This window comes from Culicoides brevitarsis, chromosome 1, assembly GCF_036172545.1.
Source record: "Culicoides brevitarsis isolate CSIRO-B50_1 chromosome 1, AGI_CSIRO_Cbre_v1, whole genome shotgun sequence".
Lineage (NCBI taxonomy): Eukaryota > Metazoa > Arthropoda > Insecta > Diptera > Ceratopogonidae > Culicoides > Culicoides brevitarsis.
This window is the reverse complement of record NC_087085.1, coordinates 11,135,429-11,150,726: the sequence shown is the minus strand read 5'-3', so window position 1 is coordinate 11,150,726 and position 15,298 is coordinate 11,135,429. Positions and strand designations below refer to the sequence as shown.

General features: G+C 26.2%; 2 protein-coding genes across 5 annotated transcripts in view; both read left to right on the top strand.

The window, feature by feature from the left end:
* The window catches only part of LOC134838266 (phospholipase A1 VesT1.02-like), a 218,151-nt gene that overhangs the window by 86,884 nt on the left and 115,969 nt on the right, over positions 1 to 15,298 (top strand). The window lies entirely within an intron of this gene.
* On the top strand, positions 486 to 13,817 carry LOC134832946 (heat shock factor protein). 4 transcript variants are annotated; one of them, XM_063847173.1, is made up of 12 exons: positions 486 to 682; positions 2,957 to 3,065; positions 3,191 to 3,522; positions 8,430 to 8,534; positions 9,033 to 9,112; positions 9,182 to 9,219; positions 9,382 to 10,004; positions 10,681 to 10,901; positions 11,126 to 11,255; positions 11,831 to 11,902; positions 12,179 to 12,347; positions 12,686 to 13,817. In XM_063847173.1, exons 1-12 carry the CDS (start codon positions 578 to 580, stop codon positions 12,733 to 12,735), a joined length of 2,034 nt encoding a protein of 677 aa, XP_063703243.1. In that variant the 5' UTR covers positions 486 to 577; the 3' UTR covers positions 12,736 to 13,817. The 4 variants fall into 4 exon arrangements, with proteins under 4 accessions (XP_063703243.1, XP_063703244.1, XP_063703242.1 ...); XM_063847174.1 differs by having other exon boundaries at positions 8,430 to 8,564; positions 9,490 to 10,004; XM_063847172.1 differs by having other exon boundaries at positions 8,430 to 8,564; positions 11,150 to 11,255.

Sequence of the window (15,298 nt, the reverse complement as noted above, 5' to 3'; positions counted from 1 at the left end):
TTTAAATTTAAGAAAATATTAAATTAAAATGTGACAAACTGAAAATTTATTGAAAATTTTGATTTTTCTCATTTAACCAACTTAAGATTTTTCATCTAAATTTCAACTAAAAATGTAATTTTTCAGCAATTTCAGCTCATTTTTTATATAATTTTGATGAAAACTTTCGGTTTTCATGTTTATTCAATTAAAATTTCTAAAAAATATATCAAAAAATTTTCAATATTCAATAATAAAAATTTTTCATGTGATTTTTTTCTTATTTTTTGTGAAAATCTTGTTTTAACATTTAAATATAATTGAAATTTGTTAAAATTTATAAAAAATAAAAAAAAAATTATATAATTTTCCAAATTTTTACGGAAATTTTCCATTCAAAATCAATAACTTCTCAACCGGTTTCGGTATAAACCGCATTTTCGTACCCTAATTCGTCAAGTAATGTATTCGTTCTGCAGCGACTCTCACCATTCACACAGCAGTTTTCGACAGAAACAGACGTGTTATTAAAATAGTGCAAAGAGAAAAAAAAATAAATTTCAAAATTGAAGAAGAAAACAGTAAAAATACTGAAATCATGCATACATTTGGCGACACAGGAACTGGCGTGCCAGCTTTCCTCGCAAAATTATGGAGACTCGTGGAGGATCCCGAAACAAATGACCTAATTTATTGGAGCACGGTAAGTCGATGTGTTATTTCAGAGTTTTTATTCGCATAGAGAGAGAAAAAAATTGAAATATTTCGTGAGGACATCCCAATATGGTCGACAACTTTCCATAGACACACTCGAGGGCAGCGCAAAATCCCGTCAAATTGTCGGCAAAAGTGGCTGAAAAATCCTGCGAGGAAATGACGCGACGCAGAGAACATTGTTACAACACCAACTGGTTAATATTTGATACGAATTAAACGGAGAAAAAATGGCAGCAGCAGCAACTTAAAAAAAAGTGGAATACAGACATAGATACAATTGCGACGTAAATTCAGTTGTGTGAGTTCGCTCGTTCGTACTGTGATTGTAACTCAAAAAAAAAAACTAAATAAATACACAATAAAAGTGCATATGTGTGAGAAAGTGATTACTTTGATCAACTAAAGTGGAAAATTACGAATAAAAGCAAGTTATTTGGAATGTAACCAAAGACAATCGAAAAAAATCTAAGAAAAATGAATTTTGTGAAAAAATCAAAACAAAAATACAGAAAAAATTTACATGCTGGATGGTGAAATTCGGGTCCGACAACGAAAAAAATAAAATGTGAATGTGAAAGAAATCAACAAAAGTTCATAACAACAACAAAATGGGCGTTTGTTGTCGTCGTTGCCACCATCACCAAGTCAATTTTTATTTATTTACATATATTGACGATATCCATATTCGGTCGTTGTTCGCTCGAGCGATGACGAACAAAAATAATAATAATTCCAAAGGGTGAATTATTAGAATTCGCATTTTCTTTACGACTTTTCATTATGTAACGCAATGACGTCCGAGGTGCATGCGACTCCAGACAAGTCATCCAGCTCCATATCCTACGAGAATTACGAATTCAAGGTCAATTATTTAGTATAAAGAAAAAAAGTGACTGTTTATAAAAAAAAAATATTTAACGTACGCGGCGTGATGATGACCGTATGTTCTGCCTGCTGCCATATAAACGATACACAAGGGGAGACAACAACAAAACATGACACATTTATACAATATAGCGACCAGCACAGTGCATGCATTTAAATAAAATTATAAAAAAAAAAAAATTATAATAATGTGAAATGGAGTCACTGAATTGTTATTTCTTCGTTTTGTGAATGCATCGAAAAAAAAACACTCGCCAAGAGGCGACTCTCTCTCGTTCGCTCCCAAAAGACCGATTTAATATCATTTTTATTATTTCTTTTATTTATTGATTAAAATTGATTTGAAAATGTTGTTGAATGATATTTGAATAGTTGATGGCCCGCGAGAGGAAATTCAAATCAAGTAAAGAGAGGTCATGGAAATGATAATTTGTGACAAACACGCTTAACGAAAAAAAATGTTTTTAAGAATGGAAAGTTCGAAACCTGAAATTGAGGCTAGAATTTAATGCGTTGCTTCGAAAAAAAAAATTAAATGAGGTCGATACAAAAAAAATTTAAAAATTTTTTCAAATTCAAATTTCGATTAAATTTATCGTAAAAAGTAAAATTTTTTAAAAAATTTCATGTTTTTTAATATTTTTTACTAAATAATTGAATATGATAAAATTTTAATTTTAAAATTATTTTAACTAAAATTCTGATTATTTTTTTTTAATTTGGTCAAAATTTGAACATTTTTGTTCTAAAATAATATTTAATAATTTAAAAAATAAAATTGAATTGAATTAAATTAAGATCAATTTTAAAATAATTTATTATTTAAAAAAAATATAAAATTTAATAAAATTTATTTTCACAAAATTTCGAAAAAAAATTAATATCGAAAATTCGAAACCATTTTATTAATTCTATTAAATATTTTTTTTAAATTGAATAAAATTAAATTACAATTAAATTAATTAATAATAATTAAAAAGAATATTTAAAAAAATAATTTATCAATAATTTTAAGAAAAAATTATATTCTGAAAATTTTTCTAAAAATTAAATAGGAGAAAATTTAAAACATTTTTTATAATTGTTTTAGCCTCATGAGTCAGATTTTGAGATTATTTGCTTAAATTTTCAAACAATGTTGTTTGTAAAAGCTGTCTCTTTTCCAAAAATTTACTCAACTTCATTTAAAAAAATATTTTAATAAAAAATATTTATTTTTTTAACGAAATTCTATAAAAAACTCCACGTTGCAATGTTACATTTGCCACTTCCTTGCGGTTTAACCTCATATTTATCGACTCTCAAGTTTTTTATCGTCTCAAAATATTTTTCTTAATTTTTTACTAATTAATTTTTTCATTTTTTCTCATTGCAGGATGGCCGAAGCTTCATTATCCAGAACCAAGCACGTTTCGCAAAAGAATTGCTTCCCCTAAACTACAAACATAACAACATGGCAAGCTTTATTAGACAGTTAAACATGTGTAAGTACTCTTTCGACGCAATCTTTTTGTAAATAAATCTACATTCTTATCAATTCTTCACTCTCGCTCTCACTGGCGATGTAAACATTTGTCTAACAAAAACTTTTTTCGTGTTTTCATTTCAGATGGCTTTCATAAAATCACATCCATTGACAATGGCGGCCTCCGTTTCGATCGTGACGAGATGGAATTCTCGCATCCGTGTTTCCAGAAGGGCCATGCGATGCTCTTGGAGCATATCAAGCGCAAAATTGCACATCCCAAAGTTGCCGAGAGCAAGGAAGTCGTCAAAATTGAGGCAGTTAACAAGATGTTGGGCGAGGTGAAGACAATGCGTGGGCGTCAGGATGCGCTCGACTCGCGTTTTTCCTCGATGAAGCAGGAAAATGAGGCGTTATGGCGCGAAGTGGCCATGTTGAGACAGAAACACATTAACCAACAGAAAGTCGTTAATAAGGTAAAGTGCCATTTTTTGTTATTTTTTGTTATTATTTGCATCGCGAAATGACCCAACAAGTGGAAAATTCCGTAGACACTGGCGGAGACAACAACGACGTCAGTACCGCGCTGTATTGATTAATTAATCGGCAACATACGTTTTTATTTCCTCATATTCTCCACAGATTAATAATAAATTAATATGCACTAACATGCCTGTCGACAAAATGCACTCTTGTACAAGGCATTCTATCGATGGAAAACTAAAATACCGGTTTTATCGTTACTGCATGTCGTACAAATTTCGTATTAACTTATCACTCGGGGTATATTTAGACGGCAATTTTCTGTAAAATCTATTAAAAATTGTACTTTAAAATTCTTTTCGAGCTCAAAAATTACATGGAACCATTCATATGTGAACTTTTTATAAAGAAAATCCTGCGAAATTCGTGAAACCTTAAAATTCAATTGAATTCGCTTTGATCGTTTTGAATAAATTTCAATTATTACGACAACATTTGAGTTGCTAGAGCGCCGTGATTTCTACATTCCTAATTAAAATGAGGAATTTTTAACATGTACCGAGCATAAACCCACTCATGGACAATAAACTGCTGGTTTCCATAGAATTAATGTTGCTAATGCGGCTTGATGAGTTGTTCGTTATGCGAGAAAATTTATAACAAATGCGTATCAGCATTAATGACCTCGCAACATTATTGCGGGGAAATATGATGCGCATGAATTTATATTGACTTTTAATTTGATTTTAAAGGTTTTTAAAGGATTTTCTTTGAAAAATTCTTTAGTTTTAATACTTTTGATAAAAATTGGGGAAAATCTACTAAAAATTTATTTTTTAAAAATATTTATTTTTTAAAAATATTTTTAGATTAATTTTTATTTTTTTTAAATTTTATTAAAATTGAAATTAAATTTATGAAAATTTTTGTAAAATTTTAAGGTAAAAAATTACAAAATTAATTTTTTTTTGATAAATTTTTATTTAATTTAATTTATTATTTTATTTATTTTTAATTTTTTTTATATTTTTAGATTACATTTATTTTTTTTTATTAAAATTTTAAATTAATTTTTTAATTAAATTAAAATTTTTTTAATTACAAATTTAACATTGAATATTGTTGAAAAATTTTAGGATAAAAAAATAAAAAATTTTTAAATTATTATTTTTTTTAAATTTTTATTTTTTTGATAATTTAAAATTATTTTTAATGAAAGAAATAATAATTTTAATTACTTTTAATTTTTCAAAGACGAAAAATGAGTATGTTTGCCAATTTTTAAAATAATTTTCTAATTTTCAAGTCAGATTAAGAGAAATTTTACTAAATTTATTTTCTTCAATATTTTATTTTCATGTTTTTAATTATTTTAAATTTTTTTAAGATGAAAAATTAAAATTTTTACAAATTAAATTTTTTTTTTCATTTTTAAGTCAGTTTTTAAGAAATTTTATTAAAATATTTTTCATGTTTTTAATAATTTTATTTTTTTTAAAGATGAAAAAATAAAAGTTTTTACCATTTATTGAAAATTTTTTAATTATTTTTGATTGTTTAAATATTCTAATCAAGACAATTAAAAATAAAAAAATTAAAATTTAATTTTATTAAATTTATTTTAAAAAATTACCTATTTTATTAATTTTAATTAAAACAACAAGTAGGGTAAAAAGTCAAAAATTTTCAAAATTAGTTCATCATTGAGTAACATAGTACTCAAAACTCTTAAAATAAATTTATTTAACGTGAAAATTAACATAAAACTTCATAAATTTTCCCTCCTCGTATTCAAATTTCGCATTTCTGACACAAAAACTTCAAATGTCCTAAAATTTTCAGACCAAATTTAAATTTTTAATTACTTTATTTTGCATTTCGCGTCACAACTCAACAGGTTCCACACAATTTACGTCTTAATTTTTGCCTGCAACGCCCTTTTTCATCCGTTTTGGGACTCAATTCCATGACATGTCGCTGTCTCATGACACACAAATAAATTCTGGAACTATTCAATAGATAACTAATTCTAAATTAAATCCACGAAAATGATTTAAATAGATATCACATAACGCATCAGTAATTTGTCGCAATGCGATGCAATGTCTCGTTTTACTCAAACTTTTGGAATTAGAATAGATTCAAATGCACTTACATAAAAAATAAAAATAAAAAAAAATGTGCTTTTAACGAGCCTCGCGTAAACAACAACAATCGATCATGTAATTGAAAGTTGCTGTAAATTAAGAGGAAAACTACTGCGCTTCGCGTTTCTCGCCATTTTCGTCTATTTATACTTTATTATTTATTTTTTTTGCAATGTAAAAGTATTCATAACAAGAGCCTGGTTGGTTACTATTGCGACCATAACAATGTTGTCGATAACAAATTTTGCGTAACAATCTCGTTTCTGCTGTCCCAGGAAGATGAATAAGACGGAGAAAAAATGTAACAATAAAACTTACAAGAATTTTTCGCTCGACAAATTTTCAAGTCTTCGCAGGAGAAAAAAAAACGTTTCTGTCATTGCATAAAAAAAATCTCGCCTGAATGCGATTTTCCGTAACTTTTTTCTTACGCAAGATGACACAAGTGAGAGGACACAAGCGACTCAATATTACATAATCGTTTATTGAATCCTCGAATATATCAAATTATCTCAAGACACATGTCGCGCGCAAAACGTAAGAAAGGGGTTACTGGCTCACGTGGCAAACGTTATACAACAATTTTTCCATAATTTTTATTTTTTGTGTTTTTTTTTCACAGAAAACGCCTTCCAGTCGATCAAAAGACTCGTTACGTGTGAGAGAATTATATAAATTTAACATGTGCCACTGAATGGGGGGAATGAGACATCATAATGATCACTCGATTTTATTATTATTTATACATTTTCCCATTAAATTATTCGCTTATATTACCTGACTCCTACATTGTCGTCGCGGTTGTCATGGAAATTGAGGAAAGTCGTTGAATCACGTTCTCTCCTTGTCTCTCTCTTGAGTATCGTTCCGAACTTGTTGATTCAATCATTATTTATTATATTTTTCTATACAAGAAAAGGACGCAGGATAATTAAACTGCTGTTTCGAAGCCTATCAAAAAAAAATTTTTTTTTTTTTTATGAAAAGGAAAATGTCCTTTTTTCGTCTTGCTTCATGGATTTTGTTGACATTTAATATTTTCTAAAAAAAATTGTAAGAAATTGGATAAAAATTGAAAGTTTTTAATGATGGTGACTTTGATTGAACTTTTTTCTCTGCGTTAGCCTTTAACGTTGTTTTAAGATGAAACCACATCAAAGTAGTGACGGAAAAAGACTCACAAGTAAATTAAATGGAAAAATGAGAAAATTTAATTAAAAAATTCAGTGCACGAGCGATTTTTAGAGATGATACTTAATTATGGGTTTCTAAGAAACCATTCAAGATTTTTTTTTCTTTTCGAAAGTTAATTTTCGGTAAATGGTTTATACCTTCCTGAGGTGAAGTGGCAATTTTAATAAAATAATGATGAGAAAATTTAGAAAAAAAATTTATAGATGCAAAAAAAAATAAAATTATTTAAATATTTTAAAAAATTAAATGAAAATTATCCAAATATTAAAAAAAAAAAAATTAAAATTATTAAAATTTTTTTTAAATGTCAAAATATCTCAAGAAAATAAATATGAGATTTTTTTTTTAATTTTTCAAATAATTTCTTTAAATTTTCAGAAAATGTAAAGTTCTAAATTGCAATTTTTGGTCTTATTTTCATAATTTAAATAAAAAAATATGTGATAAATTTAATCAAAATTTTAAAAAAATAATTTAAATTGAATTAAAATATTTTTAAAAATAATTATTTAATTTTTCTTATATAATTTAATTTAAATTATTTTTTTTTTTTTTCATAAATAATTCATAATTCATAAATTTAATTTTATTTATTTAATTTTTTTTTAATTTTTTTAAATTTAAATAATTAAAATAATAAACTATTAAAAAAATAAATTTACCTAAAAAATTAAATTAAATTAAATTTAAATTAAAATATTTAAATTTATTAAAAAATTAAATTTAAATTAAATTAAACTTAATTTTTTAAATTTTAATTTAAATAGTAATTTTAATAAAATATTAACTTTAAAATAAATTAATAATTAAAAAATAAATTAAATTAAATTAAATAAGAAAAATTAGATAATTATTTTTAAAAATTAATTAATATTTATTAAATAATTAAAAAAAGTTAATTTAAATTAAAAAAAATAAAATAAAAAAAATAAATTAATAAAAATAAAAATTTAATTAATTATTTTTAAATTTATTTTTTTATTTAAATGTTCTTCATTAATTTAAAAATAATTAAATTTACTTTTTTAATTCATTTTTATAATTTTATTATATTTTTATTGAAAATTCTAATTTATCCAGGCACCAATAAATTTTCATAATAATAATTATTAATCTTATGACGTTCGAACTTAATTCATCCAGATTACAAATCAAATCATAACTTCCTTTCAACACACTTTTACAAACATTGCACAATTAATCCTCATATAATAGCGTCTATATTTCAAACTCACGTGTAAGCACATCTAACATTTTCCAATCAAAAACACGACTTTTTGTTATGAAAAATGTTCAAGGCAAAATGTCGCTTGTTTATCGACAAACTTTTGATATCCTTTTTTTATAATTGGAGATTAGACATTTGACCCTAATCCGATATCGTTTTTTAATTGTCTGTTATGAACAGCTCTTATTTTTTTTTTTGCACGCGTCGCAGTAGATTTACTAATTGGGCTTTCCAGTCAAAATCATTTTTCAGCTCATTAAAATCGAAAAAAACAACTTAAAATTACCTGTCATAACAATAACCCGCAATTTTTTTTCTTTGAATTTTTCAGATTATTCAATTCCTCGTGAATATGATGCACAGCAGAGGAGGTCTCGGTGCCATGGGCAAACATCGCACCCAACTAATGATCAACGATGCACCGCGTTCGTCAAAAGTATGGATTAACAACATGATCGACATTTTGGTATATACATGTTTAGTTATTGTGTGAATGTGATTTTGAACCTTTTATAATTGATTTTTTTTTTAAATGAGCCAAAATTTTATTTATAAAGCCAACTCTCTCCCGGTCCTTTCATAAGACACAGGTTAAGATAGCTTTTAAAGTAAAATATGGGTAAAGTATGCAAAAACTCAGTTTCATGAGTAAAAAAATAAGATTTGATGGGTATGTGTCCCCCTTTCCTCTTCTATCAAAAAAAAAAAATTGAAAGAAAAAAATTCCTTAAAAAAATTCTAGACGTAGAAAATTTATGTGTGTGCTATTTTTCGGGATGAATGGCTTCTTTGCACGCGGATGACAGACGGGATACTGTTTTTCAGTCCACGTGAATGAATGGAGATGAATGACATTTGCATGGCTTTTGACTTATTCTAATTTCATTTTGCTAATTTTGCATTTTTTTCTCCTCTCTTCCTGCGAAATAATTAGAATCAGCGATCGGCGAGTCCCATTATTCACGAGTTGGAAGAGGAGTTACTCGATGGCGTCGCAAATGCCGATGAAGAAATGTGAGTTGTGCCTCGTGATGTGTGCTTTTGATGTATTTTTACCTCGTTTTTCTCTTTTATTTATTCCAGCATCAGTGAATTTGAACACGTGACATCGCCCGGTCAAGGTAATGCATCGACTGCATCTCGTTGCAACATTATTTTACTAAAATTGGCATCGCATCTTAACAGTTTTTTTATGTTTTTTGCGATTCGTTTGGTGTAAAATTAATCTTGTTTGTTTTTTTTTGACACAAAGTATTTCTATTTCTCACCTTACCACACTGTAGACTTTTCCAATTTGTATTCAAACTATTATCAGCCACAAGCTACGACTTCTTCTTCTGCATTGTATGACAATTATACTCAACCACAATACAATAATTGCTATGTTTTAGATGATGAAGTTAGCGGCGACATGCACAACGGCGGCCGAAAGAGCGCAGATTACGTCGTCGATCACGCGGATGACTACGAATTGGGCGAAATCCCCAACGGGCAAAATGGCCGCAAACGAACGTATTCCGGTGCCGAGGAAGTTTATGCTGGCGGAGCGCCAAAAGTTGTGCGACAACAAGCCGGTGCGACATCCGTTTACGATGCCCAACAGACGCAACAACGTGTCAAGACCGAAAAAGCCGATTCGCAGGCGTACAGCAGTGGCAGCAAGGGAAAAACGGTGCCGCAACAACAAAGTCTCCTCAAGGGAACGTCGCAGGGAAAGAAACTCATCAAGCAGGAAAAAGATCAATTTGCGAAATATGAGATGTCGGTGCCGGATATTGTGATTCCAGCGCAGCAAACGTCAACGTCGCCGTCCTCATCGACAGGCAGCGGCAAATCATTCTACTCGAAAGACGATCTTTTCACGGATGAGATGCCCAATGAGCTTTTCGGCGATGACGCGAATACAGTAAGTTTCCTTAAATTCATTTAAAAATTATTTTTTAGTAGAAAATTAAGTCAAAAAGTTAAAATTTTAAGCCTTAAATAAGTTGACTTATGACTTAAAATTTTTTAAGTTACAGTTTTAAGTCAATTAAGTTCTATTTTGAAGCTTGATTTTTCAAGAAAATTAATTTTTTAAATTTATTTTTCCAAATTTTTTTTAATAAAAATATTTTTTTTAAGAAATTTAATTTTTTTTTTAACAAGAAAATATTTTTTTAATAATTTTGTTAATTTTTTTTTTCGCAAAGTATATTATTTTTCCAAAATATTAATTTTTATTTTCAAAAATATATTTTTTTAGAAAAAATTAATCTATAAATTATTATTTTTTTTTTTCAAGGAAAATTTTTTTTAAGAAATTAATTTTTTTTTTTTTATAAAATTAAAATTTTTGTTTATAAGAAATTTAGTTTTTTTAAGAAATTTAATTTTTTTAAGAAATCAATTTTTTTTTTTCGAAATATAATTTTTCTTCCGAGAAATTAATATTTTTTTTCGAGAAAACTAATATTTATTTAAGAAAATTTATTTTTTAAATTAAATTATTTTTTTTAATTTTTTAATTAAGCTCCATTTAGTCAAATAATTTTTTTTTCTCGACTAAAAAATTAAAATATTTTAAAATTTTCTATTTTCAGCTACTTACCACTGACGAAACCCCTCTACTGGGTGCTGGAAACGTTGATTTAAATTCCGCCATCACATACAACCCCAACACAATGGTTGTAATTCCCGGCAGAGCAGAGACTCCCGGCACAAGTAACGGACAACAAGTAGTTTTATCTGACGGCTCAAACATGCAAGTGACAAAATTCAATGGCAAAAGTAACAACAACGACATTTCAAAGTTGATGTCACAGTAAGTATCCTCCTTTAAAATGCATAATTTGCATGCTTTGCAAAACGCCACGTAAAAATTGTTACCGAAGAACATTGGAATTTATGGTTTTCGATGAAAAAAAAAATACGCCCACTAAATAGGATCCTCTGAAAAATTTTATTTATAATTTTTTTGCTCGGGCTCAAATGTCTCTTTGGATGTACAAATAAAAAGTTGGTGTATACACTTCACTGTGTATATAGTTGCTCATCTTCTTGTAATTCCAGCTCCGAGTTTGATTCCCATTTGAATGATGTGCAATCGGATTTAGATGCGCTGAAGGACATTTTGCGCGGGGAAAATTATCAATTTGATACCAACGCATTGTTGAATGTAAGTACCAAAAATATTTTTAATCTTTTTTGGATAAAGCCGCTGCAAATTTATTTCAAACTTCATTAAAAAAGAAAAAAATTAAAAGAATAAAATTTAAAAAAAATAAAAATTTCATGAAAAATTTTATTTATTAAAAATTTTAATTTTTTTTTATAATTTTTTTAAATTGTATTTATCTAATTCTAATGTTTATATATCATAAAGCCAAAAATTGTATAAATTTTGTATTTTTAATTTTTTAAAATTATTTTAAACCTTTTTTTATTTTGTTCCCATTTTAAAAATATTTTTTATTGGGCAAGAAGTTTAAAATAAATTAAAGGTGGCCTAAAAAAAAGGTATTTTAGGTAAAAAAAATATTAAAAAAATCTCATCCAGAAGTAATAAGTGAAGAGTTTGCACGTTTATTGGGTTGGAATTTTCACAATTTTCCTTTTTTTCTAAAATTTCTTTATTTTCTCAATTTCCTAATAAACCATTTTAATTTATTTTCATAAAAAATCATCGAAACAACCAAAAAAATAATAAAAAAATAAAATAAAATGAAAAAATTAAAAATGTTATGTATGAAGTTTGCCGCTGAACAACCGAATTACAATCGATATTTTATGCCAAGTCAATTGGATGCTGCCACAATGCAAAAGGTTAGCATCAAAACTACTTAAATATTTTATAAGCATCCCTGGTATTCCTCAGTTTGAGGTTCCATTTATTTATTATCTATAATTTTTTTTACTAATCTTTGGCAAAAGGAGTTTTTTGGGTATGATTGAATGTCGTGTCGTCACAAAATTGGTTTGAATAAAAAAAAACTCAAAATTCGCACAACGTATTGTTTTGAAGGGTGGTAGCTCCGAACTAACCCTTGTTTTTTTTTGTGAAATTCGTAAAAAATAATTTTTTAAATTTTAATTTTGCAGTTATTTAACGCAGACGACGTCATTGGTGCATATGAAATGCCCGCAGTTACAGACACAACTTCTGTAGCCAACGTTTTGCCAGGTGCTCCAAGTCCAGGAACGAATGCCGCATTAACGGAATATGCTCCAGATGTTGATTTATCCGATCTTTTGGAAATTGCTCCCAATGGTGAGTTTTTTTTTTAAATTAATCTTAATATTTTTTATTTAAAAAATTATTTATTAATTAATTAATTCTTAAATAAAAAAAAATAATAAATTCTTTTTCGAATAAAAAAATTAATTAAATTTATTTTTTTAAATAAAAAAAATTAATTAAAATATTTCTTAAATAAAAAAAATAATTAAATTATTTCTTGAATAAAAAAAAATATTTAAAATATTTCTTGAATACAAAAAATTTAATTAAATTATTTCTTGAATAAAAAAAATATTATGAAATATTTAAAATATATAAATTATTTCTTAAAAAATAATTTAATTATTTAAAAATTATTTTCATTACAGGCGAATTTGAGGAAAATAACCAACAAACCCTCACCAGTACACAAACGTAAATTTGTAGAAAACAATAACTTGACCTTTTATCACAGCAAACTGTAGTAGATTCTAACATCTTTTAATTAAAAAATTAATTATTTAATTAAAATCAAGTTATATCAGCTTTTTGTTATTATTTTAATGTATATCTTTATTATTTAGTCTTTACAACAAATTAAAATAAAGATTATCCTTGCATGCGAAGGATATTTTCTCAATAATAATAATAAAAAATAAAATTAAACCCGATAAACAATAAAATTAATCAATCACCTCAAAGTTGTTGTAAATATATTGCAAAAAGCTAAAAACACTCCATTCCGAGAGTGTTAAACATGAAAAAAGTTGTACAGATAGCTTTTATTTTTTCTAATAAAAAAAAACAAAAAGTGTAAAAAGAGAAAAATGTAAAAATTAGGATTTAATTTTAATTTTTAAGAAAGTAAAAAAAAACAGGAGCTTGAAAGTAAAAAAAACACACACTAAAAATTTAAGTTAAGATTAAAAAAAATTATTTTTAGGATTTTTATAAAAATTTAGATGGCAACAAGTTATTGCTATGATACCGCAAATTAGTCCCGTTAATGTAAAAAAAAAACTTTCTGTTCCAGTGTTTAAAATTAATTAAAAAATTTATGTCCCTCCCAACTAGTCCTGAAAATGTGTCTTATATAAATTTCATAATTTTTTTTTGTATCTCAAAACATCACTCTTGTAATAACGAAATATTCATCCGTATCATGACCATCAAACAAGCTACATTTTTACATCAAGAAAAAAAAATAAACAATAAAAATTGTGATATCATAGTACAAAACAAAACAAAACGTAAAACTTATTTCTTTAGAATAATAAGAATCAAAATGTCGGCCAGAGAATAAAATTTATGTCGAAAAATGCACAAAAATTAGAAAATTCTTTAGCAATATAGATTCTAATAAAATTGTACACAATAAATAATATTCTCAAGTAAAATCACGTCGTAGGAATATAAAATGATAACCGACTTGTTTATTCCAAAGAAATAACGATAAAACAGTAATTGACATCTGTCTTTATTATATTAGTCTTAGAAATAGTGATAAGTCCTTTTTTCACATACCCAAGTAGAAATTCAAATTTATTTTGTGTGAAAAATTTTGAAAGTTAAAAAAAAATATTTCTTGAATAATTTAAAGTTAATTTTTAATTATTTTTTTGTATAAAAATTTTCTTTAAAATGTTCGAAATTTTTTTAACTTTCAAAATTTCAATTTTTTGTAGAACTAAAAAATGTAAATTTTAATGTTTTTCAAAAATTTGTGTGAATTTTAAATTTGATTTTCACTAGCTGGCATAAAATAATTAATTTTATGGATGATATTTTCGCGTAATTACAAGAAAAATATTTTTTGTAATTAAATTCTCCAATAAATACACAAAAAACAACAACAATTAAAATAAATAATCAACAATGTTTAAGGTCTAACGTCATTTAAATTGCCTCTAAGTAAAAAAAAATACTAAAAATATTCGTTTACAAGTCACTCAAATGTTAAAAATTAATTTATAAATTAAAATTTAAAGATAATAATTGAAGAAACGTTAACTACCAAGTAGTTAGAACTGAAAAAAAGAAAGAAATATCGCTGTATATTGTACGGGATTTGAAAGTTTTTGTAAAAAAAATAACAAAAAATTTTTATTACACATCATTAACGTTAAAAAAAATTATAATTTGGCAAAAAAAAAGTGTTCGCGTCATCCAAATTCTGGGCAAAAACTGTCGAATCCTCCCACTGTGACGTATTTGAAATTTGTATAAGCAAATATCGAGAGCAATCTTGCTGTTATTAATTATTACTATTATTTTTATTAATTATTATAACGATTTACGGATGAAGAAAAAAAAATAAGAAAAAAATGAACATGAAATGAAAAACAAAAAAATTTGTTGCATTTTTTTGTTCTATCTTGGCTCGTTGCGTTGGCTCGTCTTGGCTCATAATCCCCATAATGTCCCAACTACGTGCGTGTCGGCAAAAAAAAAATATTCTGATCGGTGAAGGGTTATCTTTTTTACGTGTTTAATTAGTCAATAAACGAAAAAAAAACTCTAGAGAGGTAAGATTAGTGTTATAATTTTTTTTCTTTTAAATAAAAATTTAAAAATAAGTCAATAAGCGTAAGAAAACTAATCGTTAAACTGTTTTGCTGGGTAAAAAATATATATTGATCGTTATGCGTGGGGAAAACTCGTAAAAAAAACATAAAAATATATCAAAAACATCTATTTAATCATTAATTGGTTTATGTAAAGTGACTCGGTTTAAATTGCAGATCCTTTTTTCATTTGAGTTAAAAAAAATTTAAAAAAAAATATGAAAAGCCTTAACGTTCATCACAACGTTAGCGACGTAAGAAGTAGTTAGACGACAATTAACAAAAAAAATATACTAAAAATATGTACAATCGAAAATGAAGAGACTGCAATTTAAACAAATTGAAAAAAAAAATATATAGAAAAAATTAATCCTGATAAAGGAAAGCAGTCGAAAAATATTTACAAATCATGAAATTATTGGCTTGGAGACAAGTTAC

Coding starts and splice junctions, on each gene's coding strand:
- LOC134832946 (XM_063847170.1), top strand. CDS start 578: ATGCATACATTTGGCGACACAGGAACTGGCGTGCCAGCTTTCCTCGCA. Junction 683..2,956: donor ACCTAATTTATTGGAGCACG/GTAAGTCGATGT, acceptor TTCTCATTGCAG/GATGGCCGAAGCTTCATTAT. Junction 11,903..12,178: donor ATGCTGCCACAATGCAAAAG/GTTAGCATCAAA, acceptor TTAATTTTGCAG/TTATTTAACGCAGACGACGT.